The sequence below is a fragment of the Chroicocephalus ridibundus genome, chromosome 9, assembly GCF_963924245.1.
Source record: "Chroicocephalus ridibundus chromosome 9, bChrRid1.1, whole genome shotgun sequence".
NCBI classification, from domain to species: domain Eukaryota; kingdom Metazoa; phylum Chordata; class Aves; order Charadriiformes; family Laridae; genus Chroicocephalus; species Chroicocephalus ridibundus.
Genome location: NC_086292.1, coordinates 10,840,118 through 10,853,821, shown reverse-complemented (window position 1 = coordinate 10,853,821; position 13,704 = coordinate 10,840,118). Strand labels below are relative to the sequence as shown.

The 13,704-nt window shown below is 48.6% G+C and overlaps 1 protein-coding gene across 5 annotated transcripts in view; it reads left to right on the top strand.

Annotated features, from left to right (window-relative positions):
- Window positions 1–13,704, top strand: part of SEPTIN6 (septin 6) — a 31,835-nt gene that overhangs the window by 9,351 nt on the left and 8,780 nt on the right. For all 5 annotated transcript variants that reach the window (XR_010072448.1, XM_063345824.1, XM_063345822.1 and 2 more), the window contains exons 3-7: window positions 5,136–5,331; window positions 6,435–6,621; window positions 6,860–7,021; window positions 12,808–12,904; window positions 13,169–13,337. Coding sequence is in view for 4 of the 5 variants with exons in the window: in XM_063345824.1 (XP_063201894.1) it covers window positions 5,136–5,331; window positions 6,435–6,621; window positions 6,860–7,021; window positions 12,808–12,904; window positions 13,169–13,337 (811 nt within the window). In the remaining variant the exon portion in view is untranslated. The remainder of the gene's footprint in view (window positions 1–5,135; window positions 5,332–6,434; window positions 6,622–6,859; window positions 7,022–12,807; window positions 12,905–13,168; window positions 13,338–13,704) is intronic.

Sequence of the window (13,704 nt, the reverse complement as noted above, 5' to 3'; positions counted from 1 at the left end):
GAGTGAGCCCCTTGGTGTGTGGGAGCGCTCACCGGCTGGGGAAGGGAGGGATGTGCACAGGTTTCCTCGTGCAGAGCTGCTGTCTGCTCTCCAGCAGGCAGCTTTCTGTGACCTGTACAGCCTGGAAGTTGCCCAGTGGTTGTTTTTGTGGTCACTGTTGCAACCAGCTGAGGAGAGATCAGGGTTTCTCCAACTGAAAAGCCGTCGGTCTCCTTGGGCCCCTTCTGTCCCTTCTCCACGGTCCCCTGGGGTGGACGGCGGCGTCTAGGAGCTGGGTAGTCCTCTGAGGTGCTTCAGCATCTTTAGTGAGCCTGGGTTGCTCCTCTTGCCCCCACTGCCCAGCCTTTCCCTTGCGGTGGGTGAATCGTGTGCTATCTCTGTACACCTGTCAGATGAAAAGAACTATTTTTTCCTCTCTCCATGAGAGATGGCCTTATCAGGCTGAGCTGCCTCAGGGCTTGTCTCAACAAACCTGCTTCATTGGATTAGCTCCCGTTTCTTCACATGAAAGGGAAGCGCATGCGTATATGTTTTCTTTAGGATTGGGTTATTTGGTATCTGGAGCCACTGTTGTTAATCTCATGAAGGACACGTTTTGCTCTCTCGGGAAAGGGCGCTCTCATGAAAACTGCTTGATGCCTTTGAACAGGGAAATACTCCAACGACTCCTCTGTCCTCCCAGAGAGTTGACTGAGGATGATATGACTGGGGCCTCTTAAATCCTGAGTGATGTGGAGAGGGGGGCCAGTGAGCAGTTGTTTGTTGTTTCACTTAACATGTCCTAGGGAAAAGCAAATTAAATCGCCAGGCACAAAAAAAGGAGGTGCAGCTTTTGTGGTGTATAATTCAGCTTACTGCTGCAGGGTGCTTAGGATGACAAAATTTCTGTGGAAGGAAGAAGCCATGAAAGTGCATTCAGCATAAGGATAGCTGTTTTGGTTTGGGAAGCTTCCCAAAGGAAGGAGCATTTGCTGTGGGTGCAGCTTCTTCTGTTCCTCCACCTTAGCTGCTGGCCAGTGTCGGAGATGGGTATGGTAGCATCTCACCTCCACCTCTCACCTCACCTCATCTCCATCTCACCCAGCATAGCTGGTTGTGGGTAGCCCTTGTGTCGCTTGCCTGCACAGCGTGACATGTCGCTTTGCTGTACCGATGTCAGGATTGCTCACGCCTTGCAGCACTGGTGCTTGCTGTCTTTTGGCACAGGCTCTGCCTGGTCACCAAGCTGGAGAGCCGCAGAGAGTGTGAGCGATGTCCCACCCAGGCAACACAGGGAGGGCAGTCTGGTCCCAGAGCAGAGCACCTCTCTGTGGAAGAGCTGTAGGGAGGAGAGTGGCGCTTGTCCCAGCTGTGTTTTTCCAAGTGGTGCCACTGCTCCATCACTGAGGGATTTGATGAACTGTTTCCATTGAGCACTGAAGGTGCCACAGGCACATGCAATTGGAGCAGGGAGCGTGTCTCAGGAGACTGAGAGGAGGTGTGGGTAGCCAGGCACTGTCTCTCTAGCCTGGCAGGCTGTCGAGTGTTAAGAGTGGATGGTGCCTTCTGGGCACTGGTGTAGGGTTGCTGCATGTCCTGAGCCTGACTGGTGTGGTGTCTCTTGTCATTTTTTTTTGCATGTCTCTGAAAATTGTTGGACTTAACAGTAAAAATCCATCCCATGATGAAAAGCACAATGCTACAGCTTTTCAGTAGCTGTCAGAGCTTCCTGGTGCAGAACTCTAACAGTAAAGGTCACTCTCTCCCTGCCCTGTCCTCCCCACAGCACTTTGTCAGCCCTGTTTTGGGAGTGCAGGCCACTGTGGAATTGCATAATCCTTAAGTACAGTTTTGGAGATCAAATCACATGTGTGCCTATAAGCCTGACATCAGGAAATAATCTCCCTGACAAGGATGCTTCTCACTCAGTTTGCATCGACCATTGCTTCTTCCACGGTAATTCTGCCTTCCTTAATCCCCATTCATAGTTTCTGCTTTTCGGAGAAGATTCCAGCGCTGTCGGCTGGAACGAGCACAGACTACTTGTCCTTTTCATCAGACCATCTGTTCCATCTGGACTCCTGTCCTTACAAGAAGCAGTTGGCACCACTTACATCTTCCAGCCAGCAGAAAGTTGCCTCTGTGTGAGGCAGAAACTCCCGGGAGATTCAGAAATCCTCCCTTCTGTCATTTTACCCTTGGGAGTAGCACTGCTCCCTAGCTCTGGTCGTATTTAACACAGTGAAGCACTGTATAAACATCTTCAGTCTTTACCATCTCATGTCATTCTGTCAGTGTTAACGTTTTATTTCTTTTAGCTGAGACAGTCATTCCTCTCTCCTCTGTCCTCCTCTTCCCTGGCAGGCTTTGGTGCCATGCCATGTCAGTGGGGTTACATGGTGCGGGGATGGGTGTACCTGCTGGCCAAGTGTCGTATCTGGTGTGCAGACCTCATGTTTGAGACGCCGTGTTAGTAGCTGGGTGTTTTGTGTTTTAAACATGAGGTTGTGGGTGTTTGGATAGGCAACTCCCACCTATGGAAAAATGCCTCACCAGTTCAGATCTTCCAGTTCCAGAAGGAAAACCTCAGTGTGTGAATTCAAAGTTGCCTTTGCTGGCCCTGCGTAGCTGGTACAGAGTATAAAAGCATGTTCTGTCTTAAAAATTTGCCTGCATCTCTTATGCCCTTCTCCTGGCCCCTCTGACAGTTAAAATCACTCCTGCTGGAAACAACACATTAGATCAATTTAAAGTAGGCAATGATTAGCAGGTTCAGGATGTGTTTAAACAATAGTCTTGGCCTCATGTGAACACCTTTCGCCCCAAAGAAGGAGGGAGGCAGGAACAAGAGCTGGCTTACAGGGTGTTCTGCCCGGAAGCCTGCGTGATTTACAGGCGACCTTGTGTATCCGCTGCAGAGAGCAGCTCCCTGCCCCGGTCACTGCTGCTCCCCTGTCACCCTGTCCTGCAGCCCTGTAGGCTTGGGGCATGGATTGCTGGATCTGACCCTGCTCTGGGGCCCGCCAGGCTGTGGGATGGAGAGTGCAGGATGGTGGCACAGGGCAGGGTTTGCAGGCTGATATGTGGATGATGCTCCCACACCCCAGGGCTGACAAGCTCCCCTGTCCTGAGATGCTCCATCAAGGATCCTGGCATTCGCAGGCAAGCAGCCGACTCCCTGCTCTGTCCCACCCATCCCTTGGCAGGGGCTCTGGAAATGCTGCAGCCTTCTCAGGCTGTTTAGATTTTTGTCCTTTTTTATGCTGCTGTTTTCCTGGAATCCCTGAGAAAGGCCTGGCAGGTCATGTGGGCTGTCTGCTGTTAACTCTCAAAATCCCCATCCGAACTGTGGCGATGCTCTGGTCTGCTGTGCTGTGTGCACCTGCTCCCCATTTGGGGCAAATGGTACCCCAAAGCCCCAGACTATGAGACTCCAAGTCAGTGAAAGGCTTGCTGTGATCATCCGTGAGTCTTCTGGATGATCCAGTTCATTCCTCTAGTGACAAGAGATAACCTTGTGCTTTGCAGGGTCCCTCTCCCTTCCTACTGCCGGTACACACTGGTCAGCGGTGCTGTATTAATTGTGCATTAAAGTAGCACAAGGGATTGCAGCAGCACCAGCTCCTAGTGATGACTCCCTCTTCTCCCCTTTGGGTTGCAAATGAGATTGATGAGAAGGGCAACTGGATTTGTGCCTGTTCTGGCTGTAGCTGGTATCAGTCGGTGATGGAGCTCAAACTCTTAGCTGGCTCCTGGGCAGCTCTGCAGCTCAAGGTGTACATTGACTTTCAAATGTTAGTGAGTCTTGCTGCCTTCTGGAAAGGTACCTGATAAATGATCCCACCGATCAGACTGCTCAGTTCCTAGAGCAGTGGATGTTTGCCCTGCCATGCCTGTCATGTACTTCAGCCCGGAGTGAGAGAAGTCCTTTCTGGGGCCAAGGAATTTGCCTGCTTGCAGGGGTGAGGCTTGGAGATGTGTTTGGGGGAGGACGGGGAGGAGTTTCTCCTTGTTGAATTGGGCATTTCATGTAAGTTTGGATCTGTTGCAGAGCTCTAAGCCTACAAAAATAAGAAGTTTCTTTCTTCTGAGCAAAGTAGGAAAATGATGAAGTTGTCTTGGTTGGGAGCTGAGGGCTCGGGGAGGGAGGGGAAGGCTGCTTCAGCCAGAGACAGTCTCCCCATGGTCCTGCAGCAGGCTGGAAGAGCAGCCTTCGCAGTGGGTGGGGTTCATCCAGCTCCCGAAGTTTCAGCAAAAGCCAGCTGGGCAGCTCAGAAATATGTGTTTCCCCAAAACACAACAGCCATTACAGGGCAGCAAGCCAGACTGCTTACGGATTTAGCATGAAGTCAGATCCTTTGAGCTCGGAAGGTTGGCTCTGTTGTCAGAACATGGTAAGGGAGGCAGCCCTGTGAAATAAGCGCACGGAGGGATTTGTTTTGTTCTTCCTGGGATGTATCTAAAACAAATTTAAGACTGGTCTCTGGGATTTGTCTTTTCCTTCCAGACAAGGAAATAGTTCCCCTTTGATAGATGGAATCCAAATAGCGGTTCAATGCTGCAGAACTTTTGGAAGCAGATTTTGGAGTATTGCATAGCTTATGTAGCCCCTAAGATATGAAAACCAGATATTACAGAAAATCTCCCCTCCCAGTCTAGAAGGCTGATCCCTCAATTCAGTCTGGGTACAAGAAACCAACTGCAAAACTTCCTGTAGAACTGGAACCACTTTTCAGTGTTTCTGCACAGAAGGAGGCTAATTCAGTGGCTGCTTATTAGAGGCATATTGATCTGGAGCATCTTTTTTTGGAAATGGCAATGAGCCCTATTCCCCTTCCCACTATTTAATGAAAACAGCATCTTCTGTAGTGTAGTTGTGGGTTTATGCAAGATCTGAACGATGCTTTCCTCTTTGCCTTTTCACCTCTTTCTTTTCATCTCTATTTTCTAACGATATTAATGGCCATTAGACTGTGAAATGTAATTTGCCCGGAATACAGAGCTCCCATTGTACTCAGCTTTCTGCTTGCCAGACGATCCCTTTGGAGCATGAGATCTGCTTTCATCTGCTACAATTTCACCCCTGTTAATGTTTGGAAGCTGAAAGGCCAAGCCATACTAATATTCAATATTTCAACTCTCTTTTTCCCCAACAGGGGAAACTGGCCTTGGTAAGTCCACCCTCATGGACACACTTTTCAACACCAAGTTTGAAGGTGACCCAGCATCTCACTCACAGCCTGGAGTCCAGCTGAAATCCAGTACCTACGACCTGCAGGAGAGCAACGTCAACCTCAAACTGACTATTGTGAGCACCGTGGGCTTTGGGGATCAGATCAACAAAGAGGACAGGTAAGTGAAGGGGGAGAGAGGCTGTATTGTGACCTGGTTTTCTCGTGCAGGGTCTCTCCTGTGCCCTAGTTAGGCCAGACTGCGCTGTAAAGTTTTTCTCCTTCTTGCATATGGGTTGTCCGTGTCATCTCTTTGGGATGGGACAAGTAGAAGAGAGGACACAGGTTGTGGTGTGTCAGCACTGCTCCAGCTATCAAAGCAGCTTTTCTTATGCTGTCATTGCAGTATCTGCCCTGCTGGCAGCCTTCTGCCCAAATTCATCTGGTGGGGAGAGTGGAGAGCTCTAGGGCATCTGTGCTTGTTTCCTTGTGCTGCGCTGACCACAAGCTGCCGACAAAACCACTAGTGTGGTCTAGTGACAGCTTGGCTTAACAGCCACTTCTGGCAGGGCTCTTCCGTGTTGCGAAAATAAGCACAATAAATGTGCAGTGAGATACACTGGGGGAAGTATCTATAGCAGCTCCCGTCCCAGCATGGCTGGAGCCTGGCGGTTAAGGGGTGTGTGATTCCACCAAGGTGTGTCTTCACAGAGGCATCGCAGATGGGATTTGCTTTGTTGTGGGTCTCTTAGATTTTAGGTTTTTTTAAGATGTACTGGTATCCTTTACATTGTGAGTCTGACAGGCTCTGTATTTCAGATGGCCTTACAAGGGAGTTGCAGAGATTTCCTGCCCCAGAGCACTGGGGAAAGGAAGTACTGAATGGAGATGTGTCTTCCACCTGCAGGACTCCTTGAGTGCAAGCAAGGGTTACACATTGTTGCGAATGAGTCTACATTATCCTGCCTTTTAAAAGTCTCTCATCTTCACATTTCAAAGTATCAGAGTCCACTTTCCCTGGAGAGGATGATGTGTCTCCTGTCCTCTGCTGAATCTCCAGTCCTGTGTTTTGTCAAACAGGCTGCTAGAGTCTGGCGTAGCACCAAATCTCTTTGTCAGTAGTGTAGCTTTCAAATTTCTTACGGGTGGGGAGGAAGGGAGATTGAGAGAATTGGTCTTGCGAAGTGAAATCTAACAAGCAGCTTGTTTCTTAAAAGCAAGCAAAGGAGCACTGTCAGTTTACCTCTCTGACTGTGAGATGTATAACTTTTCTATTCACCAAAGCTATAAGCCCATCGTTGAGTTCATTGATGCTCAGTTTGAAGCCTACTTGCAAGAAGAACTGAAGATAAAAAGGGTCTTGCACAACTACCATGACACCCGGATCCATGCTTGCTTGTACTTCATTGCTCCGACAGGCCACTCGCTGAAATCCCTGGACTTGGTAACAATGAAGAAACTTGACAGCAAGGTAGGTGTTTTTAACTCTTACTGGGCAGGTTCACCTTGCGTGTGGTGGAAAGGCCGCTGCTTTTCCAGGGTGCATCTCCCCGCCTTGAATAGCCCTTATGCTAGTGGAGATGACTGGATTGGCAGATAAATCCTGTAGATTTACTGAGCACTTTTAAGTTTTTGTGAGTTGTATTGCAGACTTGAAAAAACTCCCTGGAGCAAAGCTGAGGATTTTTTACCACTCTGTTCCTTTCTAGGTGAACATCATTCCCATCATTGCCAAATCTGATGCCATTTCCAAGAGTGAGCTGACCAAATTTAAAATTAAAATCACAAGCGAACTGGTCAGTAACGGGGTTCAGATCTACCAGTTCCCAACAGATGACGAATCAGTGGCGGAAATAAATGGGACAATGAATGTAAGTGCTTCCTCCCCGCCCAGAACAGCACTGTCACTGTAGGGGCTGGTGGTCCATATTGGAGTGCTTATTAAATCCACTTTCCCTTTTATTTTGTGTCTTAAAACCAGAGGATTTCACAGGGATATCCCCTAGTGTCATCCTAGGTTAGGAGAGCCTTGTGGTAGGCTACTGCCTGTCTGGTGGGCTTTTCTAGTCAGAAAACTGTCTTTTAACACCTTCCTTGTCCTAATGTATATCTGCTGAGGGACATGTAGGAAATCGGACAGATGGTGAGGCCTGGCTGTGCAGGGCAAGGACAGTCCTGGGTTGTGAATTGGTCAGACGGGTATTACCTGTCTGGTGTGAGGGGCATGCTGTCTACAGACATACACTTCTCTGCTCCTCACCCTGCGTTTTTCGCACCAAACTGTTCTGCTTTCCTGGGCTGGTGTTTCCTGCAAAGCCCTGCCTCCATGGGTGTCTCCTCTTGCCTGTGGCTGTCCTTGCAGCAGAGCTCCTTCACCTGGCTGGCTCTGTGACTCCTTTTGGCACTAAGTTGCTGTTTTATTATTGATCACGTTACTTAGCCTAGGTCCTTGGTCTGCTTTGGCCTTTTGGCTCTGGTGCCGTTGGCCAGAATGGATGGACAGGGGGGATACAAGGAGGCTGGTTAGAGCAGTGGTGTCCTTTGAGCTACATCCAAGGGGTGACGTGAAAAATAAAACACAAGAGCAAGACAAGAGGCCCATCCAGCCCAGTGGCCCTTGTCTTCCCTAAACATCTGCTTTTGGTCACTTTTGGAGTATATAAGAAGAGAGGGAATGTGTACGATGCTTTGCTTCCCCCAGATACTTTCCCAGCGTCTAACCCCATTCAGCTCAAGGGTTTCTCTTGATTTCTGTCCCATGCATCATCTGATGCCCCCCCACCAGTGAACTTCCAGGACCCTGTTGCAAGGAGGTATGCAGCTTAACCAGCAACATGTGAAAAACGGTACACGATTCAGGCCAAACATGTCTCAAGGTGCCTGCAAGTGCTTATTCTGGCTCTGGCATTCCCAGTGTCGTGGGTGCCCCTCTGTGGCTCCCTGAAGGCGGAGGAAGCTGTCCCTTGGCCCCTCTGGCAGCGCATCCTGACCACGCTCCCATTTTCCAGATGGCTTTTTACAGGAAAGCAAGTAGGGGAAGTTGCTTGCTTAACTGCTGCTGCTGAAGTACAGGCCTAGCTGACATGCTTTTATGTCGTCTCTTGATCTAATATTAATAGTTGTAGACTGTTGCAGAGAGGCCTGAAAGAAACATGAATTTTGTCCTAATGTAAGAGCTGTCAGTGGTGGTTTCCTGGTCAGAGTAGTTTTGAGATGGTGTCTTTTTCAGTGCTTAGTGCTCTCACTGTGTAGGAATACAGTTACTCCTGGAAACATGCACATCACTCCACCCTTAAGGAACCAGAGGTGCAGTGATAAAGGGAGAAATCTTCTCCCCTTGGCCCTTCTGAGGGTGGAGGTAAACCTCTGCTCGTCTTTCCTTTCAGCCATTCACATGTCTCCTGGGAGGGAATTGCTGTCTTGGGTTGTAGACGTTCTGGGTTGTGTCAGCTGCTGTACAGAGAGATCAGCTCTTTAAATCCTCCATTAAACTGTTATAAATCATAATTACCAGATTTATGGAGACTAAGCAGGCCAGAATCTGAATCTGATCAAGGCAATTTTGCAGACCTGGAAAACTTTCATCCCAATACTAATTTTATTAGCAACATAAGACAAATCTCTTATGCTTCAGGTCAGGAGATGAGCTTGTAGAGGGAATAAAAGAGCCAGGGTTGGTTGATTTAGGTTTGTGACTTAAATTGCCAATTTAGTCATGTTTAAAATTGAGGAATGGGAAACTTTGATTTAAATCAGTTGCCTTAATCTTTGTGTTTGTACTTCCCTACAGAAAGCTGCATTGTTTTTGCCTCTTACATGTCAACATCTTTGAAAGGTTATAAATCCAGTTGTCATGCTTACGTAGTACTTTTTGCTGACCAGCAGCTTCTCTGGATCAGTTACTTTTTTTTTTTTTCCTTTTTTAATCACAGAGAAAATGGATACTGGTCTTTTGATTACTTAATGTTTTGCTTATAACCTGCATTAGTTGTCTTTTGCATGAAAAGTAAAATTAGGCTTTAAAATATGCAAACTCACTATTTCATATGCATTTTACATTATTATATCCACTTGTGCTGGATGCATTAGGAATTTTTTTTCCAGAGTATTTTGCATTCCAAATTGGCTTACTAAACAGAGAAAACATTGCTGGGTCTGTCAGGAACTGATTAACTGAAGGATTTAAAATCTGTGCCATCACAATCAGAAACAAAAGTATTTAACCATGAACAAAGGCATCAAGTGAAGTATTTAGAAAATAATCAGATTAAACAAATCTTCAGAACAAGATGCCTGATTTTCCTTGAAATTGATTTGGTCTTTTTGAGAATCCCACCAAGGATGTATTTACAAGTTCAGAGAAAACACTGTACAAAATTATTTAGGTCTCTTCCCATCTGGATTTTATTCTTAAATAAGAAAAACAAACTCTCCTATTCTTTCAGCTCCCTATTGGCTTTTCCATTTTGAATGAATTAGTGTAATTACTGAAGAAAATATTCTCCCTGCACCTGCTAGTTAAATGAAACCGCATGCAGCTACATGAGCTGTCACACATGGTGGGAGCTGGAGCTTCCTTGCTGATGGAAGAAGCAAATCACCAGCACTTTCTCACTGGCAAAGACAACAGCCGAACAGTTGATACCACTGGAGGAAGCAACTCTGTTGTTGAGGGTGACAGGGCCTGTGAACAGCCGAGGCTCGGTCTGTGCCTGTGTGGCCATAGCATGGTGTTTCTTCCACTGTCTCAGATTGCTCCTCTTAATCCCGTTGCTCGCTTTGTCCCTTGGAAATCCCCTTACTTCACTCTCACAGAGACCTGGATAGGAAGCAAACAAAAAAGCATTAACAGCTGGGGGAGAGGCCAGCCATGGGATGCTCCTCGTGGACAGTTTGAAGAAGCCAGAAGGGAGTTCTGGAAGCTCTCACCCAGAGGCGGCAGGGTGGGAAGAGGAGAGAAGTATGCAGCTCTGGTGGGCTGTGGAGGAGAGGGTCACCAGTGGGAAGCACATTGCAAACATTTGCCTGATCCTGTGTCCTGGAGGGACGGTGGCTGGCCTGAGACCTCAGGCGCCACAGAACTGCAATGGCTTTTCCTCTGGAAATAGCACTGTGTAGACCTGCAGAGGAGGCTATAGCCTTTGTGGGGTTTAGTACCTGGGGCGTTTCAGAGTTTCCAGCAGCTGGACGCAGGTACAGACCAGTTCCATGGCATCCCGTAGTGAGGAGCCCAGCCAGTACCTGGCAGTAGACAGTATGTCCCTATGGGGTGATGTCTCCAGTTCTTCCCAGAGCAGCCGAAGGTGGCATGTGGCCCTTGCTCAGCCCTGGGGTCTCTGCCCTCTCCCTTGTCAGGCTGCCTGACAGTGGCTGCACAACAGGATGCCATGGGACATGCAAGGCCTGTTTGGAGCGGGTGGAGAGGCAGTGACTGGCTCCACAGGGACTGATGATGATTCTTCTTAACCCCATGTGCAGAAGTGTTTGTGGATAGTGCTGCTGCTTGTGTGTGGTCTGTCTTGAAGGCAGGAAAAACTCCAGCATGTAGAAATGAGGCAGCAAATTATTCCTTTGGAAGCTGGCTAGGGGAATTTCCCTCATGTTGTGGTATGGAGGCTGTTCAGTTCAGACAGCTTTGTTTCTTTACCCTCCAGTATTTAGTATCCCCTGCCCTTTGTGATTAGACAGCCTTCTGATGAAAATCAGATTCCTTCAACCTGGGAGGCCATTTTCCTTTTTCTGCTGCTTGGCCTTTCCCACAGGGAACTTGCCCTGCGCAGAGCAGACCCAGCTCCATGCTGGCCTGCATGCCTCCAGGCACTGGCACATCAGCGTGATTGCAATGGTAACTCGGCATGGAGAGTGACCCAGGAGGACCCATGGAGCCTCTGCATGGCCCAGCATGGCCACATCAGACTGACCACCAGTCCCACTTACTCCGCGTGTGTCCTATGCGAGAGCTGTGAGGCCAAGGAATAAAAGCTGAAGAGTTTGTCTTTGTGATTGCTTGCAGGCAGTGTTCCTTTATTTGCAGTTTGATGGTATGAGCCGCTCTCTGAAAGCAGAAAACAGAATCTCTGAAATATTTCGCTTGTACCAGCGTCATGAACTTGTCCAAGTTTTCAGATAACCTGTGGAATTAAAGCTTCACTGTCTGCTCTTGAGAGGAATCCAGGGTCACTGATCTTAATTGGCTTCCTGGGGTGCTTTTAATTACCCAGAACTCAGCACACTTTAAAAGCTCTAGCTAACAAACATCACTGCATGAAACTCAGCAGAAGGGGTGGGTGCAGGGAGCTGGCAACTTTATTTTTAATTGCTGGAACCCTGCACTTGACTTCTCCGCAGCTTGGCAGAATGCAATGTAGTTTCCATCAGCAAGCAGAAGTGGGGAGAGATCTCACTTACTGCACAGCAGATAAATGCAGCAAAGTATGATAGCAGTGTCTGGGGAATGTGCTTGGCTGCCTGAGTTTGGGGATTGAGGGGAGTATAAGGTGAGGTCTTCTGAGGCTGTAGAGGTGTTGAGAGTGTTTCTGTTCCAACTCTGCTGAGCTTGTAGTGGGTGATTCTCTTATTAAGAGTCTCTGCCTTCTGCAGAGACCGTCTTCTTTACTAAGTGACTATTTTTAATTTCTGAGTTTTTGAAAAGCAAATCCCTCTTGTTCTTGGTCAGCCTTCAGGTACTTATAACAGCTGTACTCTGTGGAGTGTGTCTTGGCTTGAAGAGCGTAACAAGGCACAGTTCAGGTAGTGGTACAGCTCTGCTCTGCTATCTCCAGGATCCCTCCTCATGGATGTGTTCCCTGGATTTGGCTGCCTCTGTCTTCTAGCTGTGCAGCCATCTAGCAGTGGCTGTGCATAGCATCAGCATCATGAGGATTTTATAAAGCCATTGGCACTCCTGTGGGCTTCTCAGAACGAGTTTTGATAAAGGAGATGGGGTGCTGAGGGTGAGCCCCAACACAGCTGCAGGAAGCATGAGGCACTGTGGAGTTTTAGCATGAGGCAGGGTCAGCACAGCCCCAGGGAATGCAGAGTCCTTCCCAGCTCAGCCTGGGGCAGACCTCAGGGCACGCATGGATGAGGAGGCAGACCCAGAGCAGGGACACGTTTGGCCTTTCCTCACCAGGGCTGAAGCAAGTGGGGAGGAAAGAGCTGTCAGTCTGGGGGTGAAGGAGGGACTTCGATCTCATGATCCGATAGAGCGAGTTGTCTTGTGCTCCAGTGTGAGCTGAGGGAGTGGTGGGGGGATAAAATCAAGAAGGCTCCAAGACCTCTTTTATTGCTTCTGTGCCTGTGCAGATGTTCTCCTCAGCCATGGCAAGCCCCCGGAACAGCACCGCAGTCAGAGCCGCGCAGCACGTTGTTCAAGCTGTCAGTCTGATGCTAGTCTTGCACTGGCTCATCTCACCTGAGAACCTGTGGCTGGGAGGATCAGCCAGGTAGAGGATATAGAGTGGTAGCACTAACAAGGTTTCCAAAAAGGACCCTTCCTTCTCCCCCCTTGTCTTGGGCTAGTGGCCAGTGACTAGACTCCCTGAGATTAGCGTGTGCATAATGACTGTCTTGCTCAGTGGCTGTGCTAATCTCCGTGTGCTGGCAAGTCAGCTAGAGTGGAGAGGGACTAACATGGGTATCATTAAATGTGTTCCAGGCCCACTTGCCATTTGCAGTGATCGGGAGCACGGAGGAGCTGAAAATAGGAAACAAAATGATGAAAGCTCGTCAGTACCCCTGGGGCACAGTGCAGGGTGAGTTGAGCACTGGGATTTTCATGGCATGAATGGTGACACTTCTGCCAGGAGGCAGTGGGCTCTCATAAGAGGAGCAAGGGCCTCCTGGGCTTTATTATCTCACTGGGAATTATCCTTTGTTAAATCCTTGCGTCAGGCCTATAGTGAGTTTTCTCTGCTCGGAAGGGCTGTTAAACCTGTTAGAGAAGTAGATGGGTGGGGAATGTGGGAAGAGACCTTTGCTTCTGCTCCCATCTTACTCCTTACCATGTCTTCTTACAGTGGAGAATGAAGCTCACTGCGACTTTGTTAAGTTGCGGGAGATGCTGATCCGCGTGAACATGGAAGACCTTTGCGAACAGACCCACACACGCCACTATGAGCTGTACCGGCGATGTAAACTGGAAGAGATGGGTTTCAAAGACACCGATCCAGACAGCAAGCCCTTCAGGTGCGATCCTTGCAGGAGACAGGCGAGCTCAAGAGAGGCACTGTTGGATGTGCTGCAAGCGTGTGTGTATGTGTGTGTCCTTGAGAGAGCATGTAGGGAACCAATGCAGCAAGAAAACCTGCCAGGTCAGATAAATCCAGACTTCAGCAAAGGTGCTGGCGCAGTGAGAGGTGAACACACAGAGAGCGTGTGGAGGGCTGACTGTGAAACTGCAAGTATAGGAGTAGGAATGTTTCTGCTGCAGAGATACAGCAGTGTCCCTCTGAGCTAGTGTTTGTTGCCAGCTGGTCTCTTTGAATTGCCCAACATTCAACATACAGAAAAGTGCAATAGCTTACAGACCCCGGAAATGGTTGGATAGGTAAGA